Genomic DNA, 26,856 nt, shown 5'->3' on the forward strand with positions numbered 1-26,856 from the left:
CAACGGCGAGGTCGTCACCAAGCATCCAAGTGATGATCATGCACCAGATCATCCCTCTGGCAACCCAATTGTGGGTCCACTGTTTTGTGTACCACAGCAGCCACGCACTAATAGTTTCCACTTTCTCTCATAGGCATATCTGCCAAATCACCCTCAGGCAACCTTGGCTCTGACTCCAGCACCAACAGCACCTCAGATGAGGATCCTGCGGACAGCACACTCGAAGACCCATCACAGTGCTAACCCACACCCTCACCAGCGCAGCAACACACACCTCATGGGACCTACATGTACAGCAGGCTCGGGTGCACTATCTGGTGAGCACAGCATACAATCTGTTCCACAGCAGGCAAGAGGCAGGGACACCCGAGGTTGCTGGCACTCAAAGGACTGCTGGAGGCAAGGGATCTGCTGAGTCCGAGTCAGATGATGAGCCTTTGGACTCGGTCCTCAATTAGTTATTGGAGCTGCAGCAACAATCATGGGAACAGCAGGAAGGGGCAACAGCTGCAGTTCTTAGATTGCAAGGCACAATGGAGGAGTCCGTCCGCCTTCAGTCTGAGGTGAATGTGCCATCATGCCAACACACTGAGGTCAACATTGGCAGGATGGTGGCTGCTATGGGGACCTTGGTCCAGGGCATCTGTCCTGCACTACTGTGCGGGCTGAACTCCATTGCTGACGCCATAGTTGGGCTCCAACAATGTCAAAGTGAGAGGGGTGGGGGAGGCTCGATCTCACTCCAGCTTCCCTTTCTCCTCAAGAAGTCAGCCAGGGGCCCTCAGGTACCCATAGGGAGAAGGATCAGCAGGTGCACACCCCCAGGCCATTCACCCAAGTGACTCTGGGAGTGTTCGGCTCATCCGAATCCCCTCTTCCTGTGACCCCAGCAGCTCCAGCTCCACAGGACGAGGAGGGTGCCACTGCCACACAGCTGGACCCTGAAAGCAGGCCAGGGCCCTCCAGAGGACACACACCAAGGTCATCACAGACAGGGCATAGCAGTCAGTAGGCTGCCTCCACCTCTGCTGTGGATGCTAGGAGAGCACTAAGACATAGCGGCAGGGTTCGGAAGGTTAAGAAGATGTAGTTGCACTGTCTAGACACGAGTGTTAATCACTTGTATATAATGTCACTATTGTAAATAAACTCCCAAGAATGTCTCCTTGCCTATGGCTCCTTGTTATGATGAGCAGTGTGTGTGTCATGCAGGTGTGAAACCTTGGTCCCTGCACAAGATAAAGGCAGGTGTCTCAGTCCAGAGCCTCTTACCTGTGCTTTGTGCAACTTCCCAGCACACTGATGGTGCACCTTCACTGTCACTGGACACATCAGTCATGCCTGCACCTTGATGGGGCTTATCATTGCTGCCAGAATGTCCTGGGCCGGCAGCACAGAGTTCCGTCATTCTCTCTGTGTGCTCTCAGCACCTTAGAGGTGCAGCTAGCCCCCCATCTCAAAAGCATCCCTATCCAGTGACAGTGCGGTCCTGAAGGGTTCAGTTCATGAAGGATGCCATAGGATCAGCAGAAGTTAAAGCTTCCCCGCTGTATCTCCATGATATGACCCTTTTCACAGAGCGCAAGTGATCTGCCATCAGCCAGACAGGAGTCAGAAATTCATATAAACTATGTGGGGATCTATGGGGTGTCTCCACTGTATGTCATCATCATCCTCCTAGAATGCAGGGACTATGGGCATTTGCTGTGTCTCCATGACAGGAGCCTTATCACAGAGGGTATGTGCGCTGCCATCAGCCAGACAGGAGTCAAACATTCACAGAAACAATGCAAGGATCTATGGTGTCTCCTCACTGCATGTCATCATCATCCTCCACGAATCTAGCAGCTATGAGGGCTGCCCAAGCATGCCTGCCTCCTCTGGCCAATACGATAGCCTCATCACTGTCATCCTCGCCTTCGAGGACCTCCTCACCCTCATCCCCGTCGACGTCCACCTCATCGGAGGAGATGTGCAGCTCCTTCTTGGCCAGCTCCTCTCCCTGCTGCAGCGCCATGTTATGAAGGGCGCAGCAGGTGACGACAATGTGTGACACCTTCTGTGGACTGTATTGCAGGGCTCCACCAGACCGGTCCAGGCACCAGAACCTCATTTTCAACATTCATATGGTTTGCTCCACCAAAATGCAAGTCACAGCATGAACCTCATTGTACCTTCTCTCTGCTGCACTCTTGGGGCTGCCACATGGGCATCATCAGCCATGTCCTCTGCAGGTAGCCCTTGACCCTGAGGAGCCAACCCTGCAGCCTCTCTGGACTCCAGAAGATGTCAGGGATCTGAGACCTACTGAGAATGTAGAAGTCGTGGACAATCCCTGGGAACCGTGTGCAGACCTGTAGGGTGTGTTTGTGGTGGTCGCACATCAGATGAACATTCAGCCTTGCGGTTGATATAGTTGACCAGCTTGTTACCATGGAGATCTGAGCGCCACATGAGTGCAGTCGATGGCACCCTACACATGTCGGAAACCTGAGAACTGGGCAAATCCCAGCGCTTTTGGTTCCTGACTTTCCTGATCCTGGGTGAAATGCACAAAGTTGTGTGCCTTTTGCGAAGATGGTGTCTGTGACCTCAAGGATGCATTTGTGCGTGAAGGCTTGCGCTATCCTACAGATTTCACCTGCAGAGTCCTGAAAGGAGCCGCTGGCGTAAAAACTGAGCGCTGCAGTCACTTTCACGGCCACTGACAGTGGATGACTTCCATGTCCCCATGACCTCAAATCCTGCAGCAGGTGGTAGATGTGACTGACCAGTTCCCTGCACATGCGCATTCTTCAGTGACACTGATTCTCGGTCAACTGCAAGAATGACAAGCGCTGTCTAAAGACCCTGAGTCTAGCTAGGCACCGACCAGCGACAGCTCGCTGTGGCTCTTCAACGACATGCACAGGAGCCCCAGCCGCTCCTTCTTGAGGGTGCTGCTCCTCCCTCTGTCCAGCCTGGCACCTCCGTCACTCTCTTCTCCTTTGTCTCCGCCCACTGTAACCCATGGGGCATACAGTAAGATCACCAGGTTTCATGCTCCTGATGCGCTCCTCCTGCAGGATGAAAGAGAGAGACATATGGGTTAGCATGGGTGTACTAAGGGCCTCTCTTGGTTAAGTCTGAAGGCCCTCTTAACGCATCCCAGAGAGCAGAGTTTAGTGCGCTGCATGGCTACCCGAAACCCCACCCACCTCCGCCCCACTCCACCTGACCGAATGGCAGCAGCTTCGCCCATTGGACTGCATGCTGTGCTCTTAGCTCAGGCGCAGGCATTCTCCTGATCCGCACTTCAAGGCTGCGCTATCAGCTTGCACAATGGGGGATGATTGGTCCAAATCCAAATGATGACATTGCAAAGGGCTGAGTGTGCCTCCACCAGTGACTGATCCATGGCCAGCTTTCACAAGAAGATTGTATAACTTGCCGACTCGTCCAATTGTTCTGTAGTCCACTAAAACTCTCATTAGTTTGCAGTCTGTGTCCAAGGGGTGAAAAGCCCTGGAGCATTTGGTGACACTTTCATGCCGCTGCATTGCTTGAGTGGGCAGATAAGCTAGAGGCCCGAATCCAAGCACGTCAATGTGGCTGCACCTGAGCTGTCTCAACTGCGGAGGAATGGTCACTTTATACAAGGTTCCCCTAATGCATATCCGCTTCCTTCCCCCTCCTCCCCACCACCGCGCTTGTGCACTACCATCAGACCGGGGTGCCTTGTCCTCCCACAAACTCACTTCACAGCGTGCTGCGTTGCCCCCCCCAACTCATCCCAACCGCACTGCAGCCCTTGCTCCGGCACCCACCGTCAGCCAGCCGGGAAAAAGCGGCCTCGTCTGAATGCACGGCGCCTCAACTTTGAAGTTGAACAGGAAACCCATTGAGCGTTGTGCAACGTTAGTGAGCAGTCACCTCCGAGTTCCCCTCGAAGTGCAACTCGCCAGATGCATGCCTTATAAATGCTGTTGTGAAACATGTCAGCGTGAGGATGATCCAGCGTGGGGTGCTGATTCCGGCAAACAGGATTCACTATTAGATGCAGATGTATTAAAATGACGTACCCGATGTCCGGCAGCAGGAAACACAGCCCGCCATTGATGGGAAAAGTGGATGATTACAAACTGTTTTCACGACGGTGTCAAACTGACTTTGGCGTTCCCGCCATATTGCCCGCTCACGCCCAGCATGACGCCAACGGGGACGGAAAATTCCGCCCATAATCTTAGATTAACTTATAACAACAAAGAACTGATACAAGTACTCCACCCAAAAAGTTAACCCGTCTTTTCTCTTGTCAGATGCTGATACACCTAACAATACCCAGTGTTTTCTTCCACTTTTAAAAAAAGTCAAAGGTTTCATTGAAAATCACAGAATGCGATCTCCAAGCATCAGTAAAAACATGACACAATCTCGAGTCATAAAAGTCAGAACTTGATTTATTCACTCCCTGAGAATCAATGACCCTGGGAATAGCAGGACCTTTCTATGTCACAGACAAGGACATTTTTGTGGAAAAACAAATTGAATTGCAGAGTGTGATCCCAAACACCAGTTTAAAAATATCAAAATCTCATCCAATAACAGTATAATTCAGTCACTGTCAACCAACATCTTTTAACACCTTCTCCCACTCATTCACACTAAATAACTCCTAAACAGGTATTCATAAGTCGCGATAATCTCAGCTGTCACTGGCAGAGATGCTACTGGAGCACTGTCCAATCTTCACGTTTGATCAAAGGTATAAAAAACCTCCAGCAAACTTCCATAAAAATACAAAACAGAATGGCTTGTTTGAACAGCAGACATGAAACTGTAGCTTGCCATTTCTTTCTCTATTTCTATACCACTTTGTAAAATTAGTTGAACAAAGATCATTTTCAACACACTTACATCCTGAACATGGTCATTCAATGTTGCACATAAAGCTGCCTGAAGATTCCTCCTTGATCCCTGACCCGGGGGTGCAATAGCAGTACGCTAATTAATTATTAAAGTTTTCTAACAGTCAGCCAGTATGAAGATTGTATTTCTCTTATCCTTCATTAGTCAGTCCCACAGGAGTGGTCAGAGTACTGTGCGATTACCTTGTGGCTCAGCCCTCTGCCCAGGGGATACGGTCCAATGCAGGACAATGCCTGCATTAGGCACCCATAGTTTCCCTCAGCTGGACACATTTTCTCCTCCCTTTCATGTATGCAGAGTAGACTCTGAACACACTATTTCAAAGGCCAAATTTTAGAAAATTGATTCTTTGCTTTAATATCATCAATACCTTTTTAAAGCAATTGATTTATTTTTTCCCAACATATTGGCATTTTAACTGTTAACTGCTCTCCCGGTACATGTCTTCTACTGCCTCATTATCTTTACATTTGATGTGCCAATGCAGGCAAAACCATTGCATGATATGGTGCAAGTGACAATGTTTTCCCACAGAGAGGGCAAACAGGTGAATCCATCAACAAGGATGGCAGAGCATGGACATTCTGCTCTCCTGGCTGAGAAAGAAAGGGAGAATGTTGATACATTATAAAGGAGAGAAACTGGGTGTTCAGAAGTGTGACTGAGTTATGAAATTCTCTAACTGGTTTTATTGTTGCTCAGCTTACATTCATAGATCCTGCCTTTCATGTGATGAAATGTCTCACAGCCTTGGAGCATTTTGTTCAGATATCAGGAGGGATGGGAAGAGGAAAGTGGTGTAGGGATTATACTGTCGAGACAGGAGTAGGACGTGCTACAATTGGCCTCAGTGCCCCAGGTTAGGGGAAGTTCCTGCTCCTAACCATGACACTAATACTGATAACACTTACAATGTTCTTATGTGGCACTTAATTACATAGAATTTACAGTACAGAAATAGGCCATTCAGCCCAATTGGACCATGCCAGTTTATGCCTCACACCAGCCTCCTCCCACTTCTCATCATCTCACCTTAACAACATGTCCTTCTATTCCTTTCTCCCTCGTGTACTTATAGAATCACAGAATTGTTACAGCAGAGAAAGAGGCCATTTGACCTGTTGTGTTCATGCTGGCTCTTTGCAAAAGCAATTCGCTTAGTGTCACTCCCCTGCCTTTTCCCGGTAGCTCTCCACATTTTTCCTTTTCAGATGATCTAATTTCCTTTTGAATGTCTCGAATGAAATGATTTAACTTTCCCTTAAATGCTCCTACGCTATTCTCCTCATCCACTCCATGTGGTAGCAATTTTTTTTCCTCTGGGTAAAGAAGTTTCTCCCAAATTCTTTATTGGATTAACAGCTATCTTATATTTATCACCTGTAGTTTTGGTTTTGCCTAATGGTCAATAATGTAGCAACTTTGACACTGGAAGTAAGTGCCCTGCCCAGATCCCAGCTGCTGAACAATAAATGGTACGGGCAGAAGGGGAGTGGGATAGAAGAATTAGTTAATTAAAGGAAAAAAATGTAAAGTTGTATATGCAATAATACCCTCAGGTAAGTTTGATCAAACATCTTATGAACCAGCAAGGGTGCTAATTTAACAAGGCTCTGCAGTGGTGATTTGAAAAGGAAGGGACCATTACTTCAGTAGAGGAAAATTGAAAGTGCTGGGAGTAAACATAACTCCTTCTAAGTCAGTTCAGATTCTTTTCATTTAACAGACATAAAATTATGTAGTGAATCTAGAATATTAAGGCATAAGAGATTAAAATGGCAGCATACTGTAATTACCATCAGAAAAATAAACAAGGATTCCAATTCTTGACTCCTGCCCATTGACAACCCCCCAGACCCTGCCCCTGACTGGAAAGTGTGACTGTGGTGTGAGGCAGAGACCAATGCACAGAAGGGAAAATTAGATAAATATTTTTAACAGAGGAACATACAAGTCTCTGGGGAGAACACAGGCTAGGAGGATTTAATTTGGATTGCTCTGGCAAAGAACTGGCACAGGCAGTGGGCTAAATGTCCTCTGCTCTAAATGCTTATGGCTCTATAGATGTCAGGAAAATATAATAATTTTCATAATGGTATTGGAATTTATTATAAGGTAGGAATAGTGTGTGTCTATGTGTGTGTGGGGGACTTAATTCAATTAAAGACAGCTGGTCTGAAGGCTTTGGTGTATCAAAAGGGAAGCTAGGTTTGAAATGTTAAATAGGTACACATGGCTGAAGTTTTAGAATGTGAGGTGTAAAGGGAAAGTTTGCATTTTTAGATAAACCAGAGTAATTTGAATTTCAAAAGAGGTGGTGAAATGTTACACTTAGCCAGAAGAAGCCAAACCGTATTTATTTTTCCCAAAGCTTACTGATAAAAATAGTACTTTGAAAGATTTTTATTATTAGAAAAGTACAGTTGAAAAAACATATTGGGACAATGGGATTTACTTTAAAAAGGGAGAAACCTGTAAAAAGGAGATAAGGTTATGTGTAAGACGAAGGAATTCTAGATTTAACAAGTGTGAAAAGCCTCCAGCCTCTAAGCCTCAAGTTGCTGTCTACACGAACTGAAGCGAAGAAAACTCACTTTGAATTCGACTGTTCAGGGTATCATGGCCAGGATTTCCCGGTTGGCGAGTGGGGGCGGGGGTAGGGGGGCCGGGGGGGGTGGGTGGTGGGGCCCGCTCGCTGACACGTAAAATGACACGGGATGATGTCAGGTGGAACCCCTGATGTCACCCAGCCCCATTTCAATTTTCAGGTAGGCGGGGGCTCAGCAGAATCAGCTGTGCGCCCGCCGACCTGTCAATGGCCAATTGAGGCCATTGACAAAGACATTACACTAATTAATGGACCTGCCCGTCCAACCTTAAGGCTGGCGGGCAGGCCAGGAGCCCTGGCGGGCATTAGAAAATGCATGAAACCTCATCCACGGGCGGGATGAGGTTTCATGTAGGATTTTAAAAATGTAATTAAAGTGTATGTAAAAGTGATGGACATGTCCCAACTCATGTGACAATGTCACATGAGGGGACATGTCAAAGAATTTTTTTTTCTCTGTTTTTCAGATTTTTTACTGTAGAGCCAATCTCCCTGAGGCAGCATTTAGCCTCAGGGAAATGAGGGCACTCTTTTGTGCGCGTGCGCGAAAGAGTGCACTCTCAGCTCAGGGAATCCCCACCTCCCCAACCGCACAGTGAGCATATAGCGCTTCTTTGCGGACGTTATGCTGGGCAGGCTTTAATTGGCCCGCCCATGTAAAATGGCAGCGCGCCCCCAATTGGGGGCGTTGATCAGAGATGCACCTTCGCTTGCCCGCTCCTAAACCTCCCCCAACGGGGGGAAAATTCTGCCTCATGTTACTTTGCCTGGGTCTTTTAAAATATATGTGCTTTACTGTTGCCTTAATGGAGGTGTAACTGGGAGTTAGATTAACTAGGGGAGCTAGGAGTTAACATAGTAGTAATTTGTAAACCTACATATGTGCTTAAAATAATTTTATTTATTAATAAAGGTTTAATTTAGTTTTGTAAGAAACCTACAAGACTCAGTGGTCTTATCACTACTGAATTCAAGGCACGCATCTGGAAATAAATACGAATTGTAAAATAGTTGTGGCAGTTGTTTCAAGTTTCCCTCTGGGATTTGAACAGCTCAGTATTTACCATCCGCTGTGCCAATACAACAGACTTTGGGTGAGGTCAGGGTCGAGCTCAGCTCTGATGTCCTCTGCACTGATACTCACTGCTAAAACTCTCTAACAAAGAATCGGCCTTGAGTGAGACATTGGAGGGTATCCAGTACCCATGGAATCTTAGCTAATGAAGGTTAATGCCTCAAGAGAATGGGTGGGGGAAATTTACCCAAAAAGACAAACAGAAGTAAAATGGTGGCTTTTGACATGAATATTCAAAATTATCTCCCTAACTGAGTTTACTGGTGCTTAAAATAACCTGGAACCTTTTGCTAAGGAGGCATGTAGATCTCAGTGCGAGACAGGCTGTATGTATTTCCTCACATCAACACAAGTACAAGAAATTGTGATTCATTTTTGAATAAAGAGTTGCCAAAAAAATTATTTGCTTGTCATGAATGCTGATTTTCATGAAACATCTCAATGCAGTAGTAATGGTTTGTTCTCTAAATTTTTAAGTGGAAAAGGACATATCAACACACCACCACTCATGTGAATCAGTATTGTGGTGCTCAGATTAGATACAAGAGCCCAGGGTTGAACACTGCTTCTTCCTGACTCCACTGGGGCAGCCACAGAAGCATTACATTTGGCCTCAGTGCCCTGAATTTGGGAAGCTTGCGGCCCAGTGACCTCTGCTGGAAAATACACAAATGTGGACACTTGGAGAAAACAGGATCAGGATCAAGGTCTGGCAGGTTTCAAGTTGCACCCCACCTCACTGGGAATAGCCAGCTGACAGTCCCTGTTCACTTTCACAAATGGTGAACAGTCATTTGGGTGAGAGGGCTGGCAGTACCCATGTATCCCAAGAAAAGGTGTCACCTTCAGGAAAGAAGGTGAGGCGATTGGTAAGAACACAAATTACCCGTGACAGACCCAATGGATACAAGATGGAAGTTCACTTCTTTCCAATACTGGGCACCCACAATACATTTCAGTCTTTGACTTTTATTTGTGTCATAGTTATTCTGCTCATTTATTCTGAAACTTCTTTAGTGACTCAGGGGCATGTGCTTCACTTGGTATATTACCACAGATTCAGAGAGCCTCATTCTACACTTACCAGAAAGGTTTATTCTGCAGGAGTAGCTACAAGGAACTCAAAACACTCTCAGCAAAAAGCACAACCTTCCACACTATGTCAAAAAAGGTAAAAGCATCGTGCTGGTCCCCAGTGTTGAGAGAGGGGGAAAAAAAGACAGTGAGTATTTGTTTGCTGACCCCAGAGGACAAAGGTCAACTCTAATCAAGGATAATGACTGCTAATGCAGACATCTGATCACTAGCTAACTGCGGCAGCCTATGAGGTTCTGTGCAAAGCCTCTGAGTGGTCAGCTGGGGCTTTCATCTCCAGTTGGACAGATAATGTAACCAAACAACTGACAAAAAAACTAATACTCGAACAAAATGATAGACAGCTACAAATTCTAGGACTGAGCTGTTCTTTCATGATACTCATGCTGACCCATTTGTTCTTCATTATTGCTCTCATCCTCATCGCTGTCTTTAACCCCACGCAGCCCAGATATGCCAAAGTTATTTTTATCCCTAATTTTCCTCGCCCTCTCCTGAAGTGGCTGATTCCATTTTTTTTGGAATACATCCCGTAGGTACCGGCCAGAGTCACCCAACTTGGCTGTTCTTCATCACTGAGGTCCAGCCACCTGTTTGTAATTTACTCTTAAGATATGGGCATTACTGGCAAATTGCCCATCCTTAGTTGCATATAGCGCAGGACTGGAGTCACCTATGGCCCAAAGCAGGTGAGGCAAGCTCCTTCCTTTTCAAATAGACATTTGCAAACCAGTCATTTTCTTTTTATGAGGCTGCAGCTTTAATAGTAACTTTTTGGAGCTAGCCTTAAAATTAGCAGATATGTTAAATTTGGTTTCAAAAATTGCAGCAACCACTGGGATGCTAACACAATACCATAACCACTGCATCACTGTAATGAGGTCATCCATGAAGGACCCGCCTTCTCAACCTCGCCCCTCACCTGAGGTGTAGTGACCCTCAGGTTAAACTCACCACCAGTTGTCTCTCTCTAAAGAGAGAGCAGTCTATGGTCCTCTGGGATTACGCTACTTTCACTTCAACCCTGTAAGTCTTTGAACAATACCTCATCATGGCTCCTTTCCTCAGTTGATGCCCAATATACATACACTTTCTGTTGAGGTCAATGAATAGTAATCAGGAACAAATAATCCTGACTGGATTTGTTTGTTGAGATTCCCAAAAGGCAAATAAACCACTCAACAGACTAATTAAATTTTATTCATACAGAATGTTCACTGGATGTCCAATCTCCAACCTCCCTTTCTTCTCCAAAGTCCTTGAACATGTTGTTGACTCCCCAATCCATTTCCATCTTTCCCGGAACCCCATGTTTGAATCCCTCCAAAAAGGTCTCTATCCTGCCACAGTACTGAAATTGCTCTTATCAAAATCAGAAATGACATCCTATGTGAAGTTACAAAGGTAAACTTTCCCTCCTTGTCCTGGCTGCAGCCTTTGACATGGTTTACCACACCATTCGCCAATGCATCGCCACTGTCGTTGGGTGAGAATGCTCTAACCTGGTTCCATTCTTATCTATCTAATCGTAGCCAGAGAATCACTTGCAGTGGCTTCTCTTCCTGCTCCTGCACTGTTACCACTGGTGTCTCCAAGGATCTATCCTCGACCCCCTCCTATTTCTCATCTACATGATGCCCCTCAGTGACATTATCTAAAGGCACAGTGTTAGTTTTCAAGTGTACACTAATGACACCCAGTTCTACCTCACCACCACCTCTCTCGACTTCCCTACTGTAGCCAAATTATCAGATTGCTTATCTGACATCAGTACTGGATGAACAGAAATTTCCTCCAATTAAATATTAGCAAGACTGAGCCATTGTTTTTGGTCCACGATCCAAACTCCATTCCCTACCTACTGACTGTAGCCCTCTTACTGGTAACAGTCTGAGATTAAGCCAATATGTTTGCAACCTTGATGTCACAGTTGACCCCAAGATGTTTTTCCAACCTCATATTTGTGTCATTGCTAGGATCGCCTATTTCCACCTCCGTTACATCACCAACTTTGCCCCATCTCAGCTCATTGGCTGCCGAAACCCTTATTTATGCCTTTGCTACCTCTAGATGCGATTATTTCAACACACTCCAGGCTGGTTTCCCACATTCTGCTCTTCGTAAACTTCTGGTCATCCAAAACTCTGCTGCCCATGTCTTCACTCACAGCCAGTCCCGTTCCCCTATCACCGCTGTGCTCGCTAACCACATTGGCCAATTGGTCAAGCAATGTCGTCATTTTAAAATTCTCATCTTTGTTTTCAAACCCTACCATTGCCCTATCCCTCCGTATCTCTGTAATCTCCTCCAACCCACAATCTTCCAAGATACTCCTCAAATTCTGGCGACTTGTGCATCCCCAATTTTAATTGTTCCACAATTGGTGGCTCTGCTTTCAGTTGCCTAGGCCCCAATCTCTGGAATACCCTCCCTACACCTCTCTACCTTCCTACTTCACTTTCTTCCTTTAAGGCATTCCTTAAAACCTACTTCTTTGACCAACCTTTTTGTCATCTGGCCTATTGTGGCTCGGTGTCATACTTTGTTTTATATGGTCCTGTGAAGCGCCTTGGGAGGTTTCATTACGCTAAAGGTGCTATATAAATAAATGTTGGTGGATTATACTACTTAGTTGAATTTCGGTAGGAGCCCAATGCCATCCTTTCTGAATCTCACTTTTCTGGGGTCAACTTCAAACCGCCTGTAGAAAATGAAAGGAGGTTAAGACTCATCTTGGGGGGTGGTGGTCGGGAAAAGGTTTCTTGTATTTTGATCAAGTGTAATTCCTGGTGAACAGGCCAAAAAAAAAAGCAATTATATCCCTTGAGGTGCCTGTGGGGCTAAAGCTGATGAGGGTAATAAAGATAGCTATAAGGACAGTGAACATTTGCTTTGATCTACACATGCTAAACAAATGGTGAAATACTTCACATTGTTACCATACTGAAGTGAGGAAGGGGAAGGTTAACTATTATAGTCTATGATTTGGTCCATAAATCATATTTTGCAACCACATATTTGACAGATTTATTATGATGGACAAGGAATTCAAGGGTTATGGGGGGTAGGCAGCAAAGTGGGGTTGAGACATAACCAGATCAGCCATGATTTTATTGAATGGTGGAGCAGGCTCGAGGGGCTGAATGGCCAATTCTTATGTTCCTATGTTCACACAATTTAATCACTAGGCAGGTACTGTGTTATTTTTCTTCTTAAAGCTCTGTCCCAGTGAGGCATCATACTGTAAGTGTATTTGAGGGGTTATGTGCCCACGGAAGGAACAAGTGACTGATAAAACTTCTGCAGGATTTCCTGGGTTGGAATTACATGAATTCTTCGTATATAGACATTAGAAAGGGGACCATGGCAGGCTAACAGGACATCCAAAAGACCATCACAGCTGCTATCACAGTTGCTATTGAGCAGAGCTGAACGTTGATGGCACCACTGAGTAAGACTACTATTTCAAGGAACATTGAAGCAGGGATACAATTTAAAGAGATCATAGTAGAAGACTTTTAAGAAGTGTGGCACATCTTAAGCATGTACTTCAGTTATACCTATTTCCCCATTCACAGGAAACTGGCTATAGATGAGTTTGGTTCCATTCTCACTGGTTACTATCTTATCAGCCATGTTTAGTTCCACCACACTGCATAGAAATAACTACGCACATTAGCCATAAGAAATGTAGGGCCAATGGGTCAAAACGGAACATAGCACATACCAGTATGCACTGAAATAAAAACAGAACATGCTGGGAAACACTCAGCAGGTCAAGTAGCATCTGTGGAGAGAAACAGAGTTAACATTTCAGGTCAATCTTCAATCACTTCATCATAAGTTTTTTTTTGGCCCTCTGGATACAATAACTTGATGTTTGGTACAGGGGTCATGATCTAGGGGGAAGTAGGAGGAAGTGTCGGAGAGTTGGTATTTGGCCTCTGCTAGGCAGGGATCAGTACACAAGACAACAACAGCACCACCCTTGTCCACAGGTTTGATGACCAAATTAGGGTTGGACCTGAGAGAATGGAGTGCTACAGGTCCAGAGGGAGATAGCTTGGAGTGAGCGAGGGGAGAAGAAAAATTAAGACAGCCAATGTTACACTGGCAGTTCCCAATGAAAGGATCTAGAGAGGGTAAGATGTCAGAGGGAGGGGTCCAGATGGAGGGAGAATATTGGAGATGGGTTAAGGGGTCTAAAGGGTCCACGAAGTTGGGGGAAGACTCCTGACCAAAGAAGTGGACCTGGAGAGAGGGGCAACAAAAGAAGAGCTCAGCATTGTGGAGAGCTTGAAATTCATTGAGGTGGGGGCATAAAGGAGTCAGAGAGGGGAAGGTCTGAAAGTATCATGAATAGTTTGCACTGAATTCGCTTATCTTAAATGCAGGAATAGTGGGAACCTTGGGAATCTGGAGAATATGGGGAAAGAGACTTCCTGGAGTTCCTGCTTTTCAACTGAATCCAGTAACTGCTGAAGGAAAGGGCCCATGTGTATGGCAGGCAAAGCAAGTATCTGCTTTGGCTAAGAGTGTCCAGCATGGTTAAATATCCTGCTAGCATTCAACACGTAAGCTCACAAGGAAGAACGACCACATGGGAGAGCCACTGAAGAGCTGAATGATGTCTTGAAACCAGGCCTCAACATGACACCATCATCAGGCAAGAAGGATCAAGCCACTGAACACCTCAAGCCTGCTCCATCATTCAATTAGATCAACACTATTTACCCAACCTAGCTCCTTATCCCTTGATATCCTTACCTAACAAAAATCTATCTCAAGTCTTGATCCTTGTCCAAAAATCCTCACCATTTGGGGACAGTGAATTCCACATTTCCATTCCTGTTTGTATCAAAAAGTGCACCTGATTTCCCTTCTAAAGTGCCTAGCTCTCATTTTTAAGATTATGTCGCCGTGTTCTTGATTTCCCCCATCAGAGGAAATCATTTTTCTTTATTACATACTTTTAGCATTTTAAACACTAACACAGTGAATAAATGAGGAAAATAATGAAATAACAACAGAAGAAAGACCTCAGAGAATAACTGGCTTTGGGAGCTATATAATTTATATATATAATTTATAATTATAAATTTATAATCTGTATATATATATATATAATTATCTGACACCTGGTCCAAATAACATCCTAAACAATGAGATTCTACTGTAATAGAGCTACGACAATTAATTGGAATGTCTGCAACATACTGCAGCTTGGCACCAGGAAACCAATGACTACTTACACCCAGCCAGCTGGTTCTGACAGAGTTGCACAGCATCGGCACTGAGTTGCAAAGGATGGTTTGCATTGAATGGTGGTTGGAGTTCATTCCACTGTGGAGTCCTATATAGGAGAGGGAGAAAAAACACAAGACATTTGGCAAGAACAAAGTATGCTTTCCACATTCAAAATGCAAATACATCTCACTGAGGTTGTTATGTTGGTCATTGCTATGGATAACATTACTAAAGATGCAATGGAGACCTCTTTCAGATAACCTCTCACCATCTTTTGAGTCCCTAATAAAATTTATTCCACTCATGATCAACTTTGCTAGATGTTCTAACATATCCTTTTCTCCCCCTCAAAGTTTGCTCCATCCTGTTCGCAGGCTATGCTAAATGCCGCTCAGTCATCAGCTGCTCAGCAATGTGGAATGGCAGCAATGGCTTGACGTCCTGCAATACTGAACACATCTGAGTGAGGATCTTTTGCTTGTTATTACTGTAGGTAAATGATTTCTTGTACTTTAGTCACACATAAAACAGGATATTTAAATTTTTCATACCATGTCTGCTTCAGTTGTGAAGCCAGCTTATGAACTTGATCTTTCCAAATTTGGGTTGCACATGGGAAGAGTAATTTTGAACCAATTTAGGGCCAAGTACTGGTGGGTACAGGTCTGCTTATGCATAAAGGAAGTAGTATGGAAGCAATCTAAGGTGACACTCAAAAAGCTCATTTACACCTTTTGGAAATTGTAATCACATTTCAGAAGACTGACTTTGGTCACTCTCCCCCATTGGGTTCTGATCCAGGCTGTGTGGAGACCCAGAGTGCAATGCATGGCATCAGTTCCCTGCCTTTATTTTGTTAAAGCTAACAGCCTTAATCTCATTCATAAACCAAATTTCAAATGGCATTGTTGGTTCCTTGTTACATGGAGTTACATAGAATGTACAGAACAAAATAGGTCACTCAGCCTATCTTGTTCATGCCAGTGTTTATACGCCACTCGTGTGTCCTGCCACTCCTTCTCTACATTACAATAGTGACTACACATCAAAAGGTAATTCCTTTGCTACAATGCCCTTTGGAAGGCCCTAAGGTTATGAAAGGCACTATATAAACGCAAGTTCTTTCTTTACTTTCATCAAACTCAATCATCATTACTGTCCATTCATTTCTTCCTTATCTGGCATCTCCTTAAATGCATTTATGCAATTCTCATCAGCTCCTTCTTGTGCCAGCAAGTACCACATTCTAGCCATTTTGTGGTCAAAGAAGTTTCGCCTGAATTCCTTGTCAGATTTATTTAGGGTGAATTCACATGACAATGTGTTAATAGTGCAAATATAATCTGAATCTAGAATCAGGGCCTGATCTGACACCAAAGCAGAGCAGATTTAGAGTTCCTGGAGCAGAAAGTTCTACTCCAAAACAAAAACAAAAATACCTGGAAAAACTCAGCAGGTCTGACAGCATCTGCGGAGAGGAACACAGTTAACGTTTCGAGTCTATATGACTCTTCAACAGAACTAAGGAAAAATAGAAAAGAGGTGAAATATAAGCTGGTTTAAGGGGGGGCGGTGGGACAGGCAGAGCTGGATAGAGGGCCAGAGACAGGTGGAGATAACCAAACGATGTCATAGACAAAAGGCCAAAGAGGTGTTGAAGGTGGTGATATTATCTAAGGAATGTGATAATAGGTGACATTAAGGGTAGAAAGCAGGACGAGCAAGGTACAGATAGTCCTAGTGGGGGTGGGGTGGGGGGAAGGGATTGAAATAGGCTAAAAGGTACAGATAAAACAATGGATGGAAATACATTTAAAAATAATAGAAATAGGTGGGAAAAGAAAAATCTATATAAATTATTGGAAAAAAGGGGGAACGGAAACAGGGTGGGGATGGAGGAGAGAGTTCATGATCTAAAATTGTTGAACTCAATATTCAGTCCGGAAGGCTGTACAGTGCTTAGTCGGAAGATGAGGTGCTGTTCCTCCGGTTTGCATTGAGCTTCACTGGAACAATGCAGCAGGCCAAGGAAGGACATGTGGGCATGAGAGCAGGGTGGAGTGCTGAAATGGCAAGTGACAGGGAGGTCTGGGTCATGCTTGCGGACAGACCGAAGGTGTTCCGCAAAGCGGTCACCCAGTCTGCGTTTGGTCTCTCCAATGTAGAGGAAACCGCATTGGGAGCAGTGAATGCAGTAGACTAAATTGAGGGAAGTGCAAGTAAAATGCTGCTTCACTTGAAAGGAGTGTTTGGGCCCTTGGACAGTGAGGATGGGGGAAGTAAAGGGGCAGGTGTTGCACCTTCTGTGGTTGCATGGGAAGGTGGCGTGGGAGGGGGCTGAGGTGTAGGGGGTGATGAAGGAGTGGACCAGGGTGTCCCGGAGGGAACGATCCCTGCGGAATGCCGCCGGGGGGGGTGAAGGGAAGATGTGTTTGGTGATGGCATCATGCTGGAGTTGGCGGAAATGGCGGAGGATGATCCTTTGAATGTGGAGGCTGGTGGGGTGATAAGTGAGGACAAGGGGGACCCTATCATGTTTCTGGGAGGGAGAGGAAGGTGTGAGGGCGGATGCACAGGAGATGGGCCGGACACGGTTGAGGGCCCTGTCAACCACCGTGGGTGGAAAACCTCGGTTAAGGAAGAAGGAAGACATGTCAGAGGAACTGTTTTTAAAAGTGGCATCATTAGAACAGATGCGACGGAGGCGAAGGAGCTGAGAGAATGGGATGGAGTCCTTACAGGATGCGGGGTATGAGGAGCTGTAGTCGAGGTAGCTGTGGGAGTCGGTAGGCTTGTAATGAATATTGGTGGACAATCTATCACCAGAAATTAAGACAGAGAGGTCAAGGAAGGGAAGGGAAGTGTCAAAGGTGGACCATGTGAAAATGATGGAGGGGTGGAATTTGGAAGCAAAATTAATAAATTTTTCCAGGTCCAGACGAGAGCATGAAGCAGCACCGAAGCAATCATCGATGTACCGGAGAAAGAGTTGTGGGAGGGGGCCGGATTAGGACTGGAACAAGGAATGTTCCACATACCCCATAAAGAGACAGGCATAACTGGGACCCATGCGGGTACCCATAGCCACACCTTTTATTTGGAGAAAGTGAGAGGAGTTAAAGGAGAAATTGTTCAGTGTGAGAACAAGTTCAACCAGACAGAGGAGAATAGTGGTGGATGGGGATTTTTCGGGCTCTGTTCAAGGAAGAAGCGGAGAGCCATCTGACCATCCTGATGGGGAATGGAGGTGTAGAGGGATTGGACATCCATGGTGAAGAGGAGGCGGTTGGGGCTAGGGAACTGGAAATTGTTGATATGATGTAGGGTGTCAGAGGAATCACGGATGTAGGTGGGAAGGGACTGGACAAGGGGAGAGAGAATGGAGTCAAGATAGCAAGAAATGAGTTCCGTGGGGCAGGAACAGGCTGATACAATCGGTTTGCCGGGACAGTCCTGTTTATGGATTTTGGGTGGGAGGTAGAAGTGGGCCATCCGAGGTTGGGAGACTATGAGGTTGGAAGCTGTGGAAGGAGGATCTCCAGAGGAGATGAGGTCAGTAACAGTCCTGGAAACAATGGCTTGATGTTCAGTGGTGGGGTCATGGTCCAGGGGGAGGTAGGAGGAAGTGTCTGCGAGCTGATGCTCAGCCTCTGTGAGGTAGAGGTCAGTGCACCAGACACAGTTCTACTCCATTCTGTTCTGGAATTAGTTCATGTCTCAGCAGCCAACCTACATTACCCAAGTCAATGCAAAAAGCAAAACTGTTAACGAATAATAACACCCTTATGCTAAGGAGTGCGGCCAACAGGGGGGCAACTCTGCCTGCACCTGCCATTAGCTAGATTCTTGTAATGTGAAAACACTGTGTAACTACAGCACAAGATGCTCATCTCAGATCACGGCATTTACATCTGATTGTTCCTTTAGTCTATCAAGATCAACCTCCCACGTAAACCTGGGAATGCTAAACCTGTTTATTTTCCTCTCCATTTGTGATAGTATGCCTCAGTTTTGCTTGTTGCCTTCCCAGGCAGCTAATCTGAAGTTGAGAACTCATGCAGTCAGGCAGCACAAGAATATATTTTAGTTTAATTTTTAATAGGATGAAATTGACCACAGAAATTTGAAAACTTGAGCCAAGTCACTGGGGTGCCGGCATTTAACATTTAGGTTCCAGTCATGGTGTCTCCCCTCTCCTCATCCAAGAATCAGGGAGTTAATTGGAGAGACAGCAATAACTTTAGTTGTATCCACCCAGATCCAACAATGGTGGATCATTGCTGGCGTAAGTGTGCTGATGGGTATACACTTTGATGGCAACAAATGCGATCATTTAAAAAAAGTAATGATTTACTGAGTTTCAACGTTATGAAACCGTTGAAAATGAACAAAATATCACATAACAGCAGCAGAAATGGTTCTGCAAGGGGCGGAGGTTATCCATTTTAAGGAGACTGAGCAACACACAGGACTTACAGTCAGCATCAAGCACTACATGAAGCCCTGAAATTGGCAGCACTCTTCATGCTCTGCCTTATAGGGCCATGCATCACACCTGACATCACAGTTGTGAGTACCTTTTACGAACACCTAGCAGTTAGAGTACCCTTTATTCAGGTGAGTACGTGCATCCCGGTTTTTCACAGGATTAAGGGAATTATTTCAGTTGCTATGACTGAGTCACTCTGCTATTAAAACGTCTTAAATGAAAAATGGTAACAAGAGCTTTCTACTGAAGAACTGCAAATTGTTAAACTGAACATCAGATTTGCATTTGACAATTCACAGCATAAATAACAGTACAAAGCAAAGCTGCTGAGTTTGTTTTCCTTTTGGAAGTTGTGATCAGTTCAGTTTCTCACTGAACATTTAATCCAAGAAATGTTCAAAATGTATTAGCAATACAACCATTTCTTTTCACCTTCCTCAGAGAGCCTTCTATGAGCTGGGCAGTTGTGGCTGGCGGTGTCTGCTTTGTCTGGAGTGTCGTACCTCATTGCAGTGAATGTCCCCAAATGGCTGAGGAAGGAAGACAACCTAAAACTTTGTCTCTCTCCGCACAGAGCAAATTTGAGATATTATAAGGTAACAAATATATTTATTATTATATCTTTTCAAGATAGATACGAAGGAATAGTACTTTGAATAGATAGTTTTCTATCTAATCTTTCCTACACTACAACAGTAACACTTCAATAGCACTTATTGACTGTAAAGCACTTTGGAACGTCCTGAGATCATGAAAGATGCTGATGAAATGCAAGTCTTTCCTTATTCCTATTAAAGAGAATCCTTTCCATTTCAGTACCTAAGATACCTTGTAATCCAGCTACAAAAACTTGCACTTTTGTGGGATGGAAGCAAAATTATAACCACAAGTAATGTATAGACAAGTGAAATGCCAAAAAAAAGTTACTATGAGATTAAAGCATTTTTTAAAAGAGATTTAATTTGCGTGAAAATATTAAATGTAATACTGGACCATATTTATCTTTGTCCATTAAAAACAATCTTTATAGAATCTCCATGTGTGGTATTTGCATTGCCCAGTCCCTAAGTCTGGCCTTTTGCAATCTTGGTTGTTTTTTTTAAGTGCTCTCATTAAAAAGTTTTCATTGCTGGACTTCTCTAAAATACATAACTTGAAATAACTGGTCTGTGACAAATGAACTTACGAACTTCAAGACCCATTACATCTTTTAATTGTAACAAAATCATGTGAAAATAACTTAAAAAACAGCAGTCATCAAGAAGCACAGAATGAATAAATCACTAGAATCGCAAATTCCCCTCGGAAAAGGCAGTGACCTGCTTAAGTAAAATGCTGCTGATTGCAATTACCACTTGTACAGGATTGAAGCAGGGGGGATTGCTTTTTTGGAGGAGGGGTGACCAACTGAGTTTGCTGGCCTAGAAATTCCCTGGGACCCTTCACCTTCAAAGGAAACATGTGAAAGCATTTGGTCTTTCTACAGAAAGCTAATCAAAGTTATGATACCTGCACCTCCCCCTTCCACACACTGTCCAAATGACTCTTTCCTGACTGACTGAAAACAGACAATTCTGAAATGACACAGCCACTGAAGGGAACGCCAACCATTGCTTCCAGCTGTGCAGCTTGTAAACAGTAGTAAACAAATATTTACTTAGTTCCATATACAATGATGAGGCCCCATGAGCCCCACTCTGGCAAGCAGCGTTGAGTTGAAGCGTGAATGGCGATTACAAAAGGCTGTCCTTTCGCCCCATTTAAGATGGGTGATGGATATTACAAGCTATTTTGTAGTATCTCACTGTTCTTTTTTTATTCATTCATGGAATGTGGGCTTCGCTGGCTGGGCCAGCATTTATTGCCCATCCCTAGTTGCCCTTGAGAAAGTGATGGTGAACTGCCTTCTGGAACCGCTGCAGTCCATGTGGTGTAGGTACACCCATGGTGCTGTTAGGAAGGGAGTTCCAGGATTTTGACCCAGCAACAGTGAAGGAACGGCAATGTATTTCCAAGTCAGAATGGTGAGTGACTTGGAGTGGAACTTCTAGGTGGTGTTCCCATCTATCTGCTGTCCTTGTCCTTCTAGATGGTAATGGTCGTGGGTTTGGAAGGTGCTGTCGAAGGAGCCCTGGTGAATCCCTGCAGTGCATCTTATAGATGGTACACACTGCTGCTACAATGCATCAGTGGTGGAGGGAGTGAATGTTTGTGGATGTGGTGCCAATCAAGTGGGCTGCTTTGTCCTGGATGATGTCAAGCTTCTTGAGTGTTGTGGGAGCTGTACTCATCCAGGCAATTGGGGAGTATTCCATCACACTCCTGACTTGTGCCTTGTAGGTGGTGGACAGGCTTTGGGGAGTCAGGAGGTGAGTTACTCGTTGCATGATTCCTAGCCTCTGACCTGCTCTTGTAGCCACAGTATTTATATGGCTAGTCCAGTTGAGTTCTGGTCAATGGCAACCACCAGGATGTTGATGGTGGGGGATTCAGTGATGGTAATGCCATTTAGCATCAAGGGGCGATGGTTGGATTCTCTCTTGTTGGAGATGGTCATTGCCTGACACTTGTGTGGCGCACATGTTACTTGCCACTTGTCAGCCCAAGCCTGGATATTGTCCAGGTCTTGCTGCATTTGGACATGGACTGCTTCAGTATCTGAGGAGTCGCGAATGGTGCTCAACATTGTGCAATCATCAACGAACATCCCCACTTCTGACCTTATGATGAAAGAAAGGTCATTGTTGAAACAGCTGAAGATGGTTGGGCCAAGGACACTACCCGAAGAACTCCTGCAGTGATGTCCTGGAGCTGAGATGACTGACCTCCAACAACCATAACCATCTTCCTTTGTGCCAGGAATGACTCCAAACAGCAGAGAGTTTTCCCCCTGATTCCCGTTGACTCCAGTTTTGCGAGGGCTCCTTGATGCCACACTCGGTCAAATGCGGCCTTGATGTCAAGGGCAGTCACTCTCATCTCACCTCGGGAGTTCAGCTCTTTTGTCCATGTTTGAACCAAGGCTGCAATGAGGTTAGGAGCTGAGTGGCCCTGGCAGAACCCGAACTGGGAGTCAGTGAGCGGGTTATTGCTAAGCAAGTGCCGCTTGATAACATTATTGATGACCCTTCCATTACTTTACTGATGATCGAGATTAGACTGATGGGGCGGTAATTGGCCGGGTTGGATTTGTCCTGCTTTTTGTGTACAGGACATACCTGGGCAATTTTAGCCGGGTAGATGCCAGTGTTGTAGCTGTACTGGAACAGCTTGGCTAGGGACACAGCAAGTTCTGGAGCACAAGTCTTCAGTACTATTGCCGGAAGATTGTCAGGGCCCATAGCCTTTGCAGTATCCAGTGTCTTCAGCCGTTTCTTGATATCACGTGGAGTGAATCGAATTGGCTAAAGACTAGTATCTGTGATGCTGGGGACCTCCGGAAGAAGCCGAGATGAATCATCCACTCGGCACTTCCGGCTGAAGATTGTTGCGAATGTTTCAGCCTTATCAGATGAAGTGTTATGACCAGGTCCACAGTATGTCTCTCTAAACCACAGTAGTGTGCACTGATGATGCCGGCCACTATCAGGGGTGGTGAGAGAAAGCCACACATTTATATACTGAGCAGAATGCCAAGTCAACCACACATACAATTCTCAGTGCTCAGTGAAAGGCAGCTTTGGCAGAGGCCAAGACACCTTAGGACCCTCATGCAGTCCACAACACTTAAGTTACAGACTGCAGTCTTTCGAAGATTAATTCCATCTTCCAGGACACTGAGTGCTAGTTGTGTTCATCATTACAGCAATTGTACTTGCACTTATATTGTGCCTTGCCTTATTAATTGTTTTTAAGAGGAGAAAGTTCAGATACAGACTAAATGCATTCCAAAGTTCAAGCTCCATGGATGTGACTGAATAGCCCATTTTGAACTGCAGGCTACTGTGCATGTTTTTCAAATTGGTTGTCAATAGTCTAGTCTTTACAGACTAGGAAGATTCCAGATATGATTTGTTACTTGTGCTCAGTTAGCAGATCTCAGACACGGTTACAGTAAAAATAATAGTCTCGATTTCCCTGGCGGGGAGAAGAAAAATCAACTTGGGTTCCCACTTCTGGGGCTGAATTTTCCCCCTGTCGGGTGGGTGCATGCGGGCACACTTCTGATCAGTGCCCCCGTTCGGAGGCGTGGTGCCATTTTACATGGGCTGGCCAATTAAGGCCTGCCCAGCGTGACGTCCACACAGAAGCGCAATACGCTCCCTGTGCGGGCGGAGGGGGAAAATCCCAAAATCGAGAGTGCACTCTTTCGCGCACGCGCACGAAAGAGTGCACTCATCTCCCTGAGGCTAAGTGCAGCCTCAGGGAGATCAGCTGCACATGTAAAAAAGACAAAAATAGAAAAATAAAATTTCCCTTACATGTCCCCTCATGTGACAATGTCCCATGAGTTGGGACATGTCCATAAGTTTTACAAAATCCTTATTAAAATTTTTTAAAGCCTACATGAAACCTCATCCCGCCTGTGGATGAGGTTTCATGATTTTCTAGTTCCCGCTGGGGCTCCTGACCTGCCCGCCCACCTTAAGGTAAACGGGCAGGTCCTTTAATTACTTAATTAATCCTGTCAATGGCCTCAATTAGCCATTGACAGGTCAGCGGTCACGCAGCTGATTTTTCTGCGCTCCCGCCTTCCTGAAAATTTAAATCCAGCGCGGTGACGTCAGGAGTTCCCGCAGATGTCACAGCGCGTCATTTTACGCGTCGGTGAGCAGGCCCCGGCCCCGCTTGCTGACTCGTAAAATTCTGCCCCTGATCTCCATCCAGTGACCCCTGATAAGTTCACATGAAGGAACATAAAGTGAGGAAAGAAAGAACCTGTACTGCTATAGCACCTTTCATTTCCTCAGGATGCCCTAAAGCACTTTATGGCCAATGATACACTTTCTGAAGTATAGCCGTGGCAGTAATGTAGGAAATGTTTCAGCCAATCTGTACAGCAAGCTCCTACGAACAATAAAATGAAAATGACCAGTTACATTGTTTTACTGCTGTTGGTTAAGGGATAAATATTGGCCAGCACATCTGGGAGAAGCTGGCTATGACGTCCCCCCTCCACTGCCCACCCCGTCATTGAATAATCTGTTGCTGCTCCCTCTCTGGTATCACACATGAAGAACGGCTGTTTGAGCGAGATCCAGAGGATGGCTGGGGTGCCTCAAGAAACTGTACCCCAGCAGGAGTCAACATTATCAAGACAGGAGACTGGAAGCTGCTGGCAATTCATTTGCTTTTTAAATAAATCTATATATAGTTTATAGAGACTACAAAGTAAAACAAACCTCAAATGGATACCAAGGGCTATTCCTAATGAATTCTGCTTCTCTGTGAAGCTCATTAAAGGGAAGACGTAGGTAGTGACTTTCAAGCTGACCTTGTCTTCCATTGTCTCGCCATTAAAACGCATGACATCCTAGGTGATTGTTGTTCGGTAATTGCAAAGCTCGGGTATAATGATCACAAGCAGTGAATGAATTTAATGACTGTCAATGAGATTCAAAGGGTTCAGCTCATAAAAATGGTTTTTGAGATTTTCATTAACAGAAACTGGAAGCTTTGTTGCATCATTGCTTTACCATGGCTCTGATACTCAAATCTTGGGTTAAAAGTTTCTTTACTGATTGCAGTTCATGTTTATTATAACTATTGTTGTACTTAACTAACCCTTTAGTCCTAAGCCACTTGAAGCTTTATTGCCATATATCTCCAAAGCTTCTACCCTGAACTCCCCACCCAATACGGAGATCGGGCCCATCTACAGCTCGCAGTGAAGCATTACAATTAAGTGGACAAGATTAGAATTTAATAAAAAATATCCTGCTACCTGAGTGGACAAATGTAACAATAGTGTGATACTGAGCTATCCATTCTTACATTCAATTCCTAGTCTCTGCTGAATTATGTCATACATCAATTACAGATGAGGAAGGCTGTCCGTCACAGCTTAGTTCATGGAGGTAGCAAAACCCTATACTCCCCCCACTTGAACATTTAATTTTTTTAAATGATTCTAATGGGTTTTTAATTCCAACACTTCACCCTGGAGTCCACTGCTTACTACCTTTGTGAAGGTTAACATCCTGACATATTCCTAACCTGCCTTTGACTACTTTACACGAGTCATCTTTTGCAATATTCACAAATTATTCTCGTGTTCTCCTGAAGAGGTCTCCTGCTGCCCGAGATCCCACTCCTGCTCGCCTCCACTTATGCTTCCTAGAATGGGCGGGAGGCTGACACAGCGTAAGCAGGTCAGGCCTGCAAGTCCATCTTGTGGCCGAAGAGTTAGCCCAGGCCCCTGCCCATTACATACAACGTACAGAAACAGGCCATTCGGTCCAACTGGTCCCTGCCAGTGTTTATGCTCCACACGAGTCCTCCTCCTTACCTCATCTAACCCTATTAGCATATCATTCTATTTCTTTCTTCTTTAGGTACTTAGATGCATTTAAGGGGAAGCTAGATAAGTTTCTGCCCTAAACCATGTGGTAGAAAGTTCCACATTCTAACCATTTGCTGGGTAAAGAAGTTTCTTCTGCATTCCTTATTGAATGTATTAGTGACTATCTTATATTCATGTCCCCTAGTTTGGATTTCCCCACAAGTGAAAACATCTCATTATCTACCCAATCAAGCCCCTTCAAATTTTAAAGACCCCAATCAGTTCAAGCCTCAGCCTCCCCTTCTTAGAGGAAACTGTCGGAAACTGTCTCAGCTTGTTCAGTTATCACCTCCCAATCCTGGTATCAAGCTTACAAATATTTTTGGCAACTTCCTCAGTGCCTATCATTTTTATAATACGGTGACTAGAACTGAAGACAATTCTCTCAGCGTAATCTAACCAACATTCTATCGGCTGAATTTTCATTTTGGGGTCAGGTCCCTGACGTTGGGAATATTTTCAGCATGTGAGAAGAGATGTGATTTTAAAGAAATCCAGTCAGAGGCCAGAGAGCACACTTGCCTTCCAATTAAGGATGGAGGGTGGGGTCCATATGCAGGCAAGCCAATAGGAGGCCCTCCAGCACAGAGAGAGCAGCAGCCCACCATCAAAGTTGGACACTTCCAACATATGTAGAAGAGAGAGGGTGTAAAATGGAGGAGCACACTTCATCATTTTCAAAACAAAAAGTGGTTACATTTGTGTGACCTGTGGTTGCAGCTGTGGCCAGTTCACATAGCTATGACCGTCATGGTATATTGGCTGCAGAGGATTTAAAGTGATGCTGTCATGTTGATCCTCCAGTCTGCTGTGGGAGCATGCCTCCATGCATCAGTCGGACTGCAGTCATTGTAAGGGGCCTGCCGACCAACTGGAAAATTCCAGTTAGCCTCAGAACACTGGCTTTAATAGGCCATTTAATTGCCTTAATG

General features: G+C 44.9%; 1 protein-coding gene across 6 annotated transcripts in view; it reads right to left on the bottom strand.

Annotated features, from left to right (window-relative positions):
* The window catches only part of bcas3 (BCAS3 microtubule associated cell migration factor), a 1,018,944-nt gene that overhangs the window by 441,522 nt on the left and 550,566 nt on the right, over nucleotides 1–26,856 (bottom strand). For all 6 annotated transcript variants that reach the window (XM_078548265.1, XM_078548260.1, XM_078548263.1 and 3 more), the window contains one exon: nucleotides 14,939–15,039. In XM_078548265.1, coding sequence (XP_078404391.1) covers nucleotides 14,939–15,039 — 101 coding nt within the window. The remainder of the gene's footprint in view (nucleotides 1–14,938; nucleotides 15,040–26,856) is intronic.

This window comes from Cetorhinus maximus, chromosome 9 (genome assembly GCF_964194155.1).
Source record: "Cetorhinus maximus chromosome 9, sCetMax3.hap1.1, whole genome shotgun sequence".
NCBI classification, from domain to species: domain Eukaryota; kingdom Metazoa; phylum Chordata; class Chondrichthyes; order Lamniformes; family Cetorhinidae; genus Cetorhinus; species Cetorhinus maximus.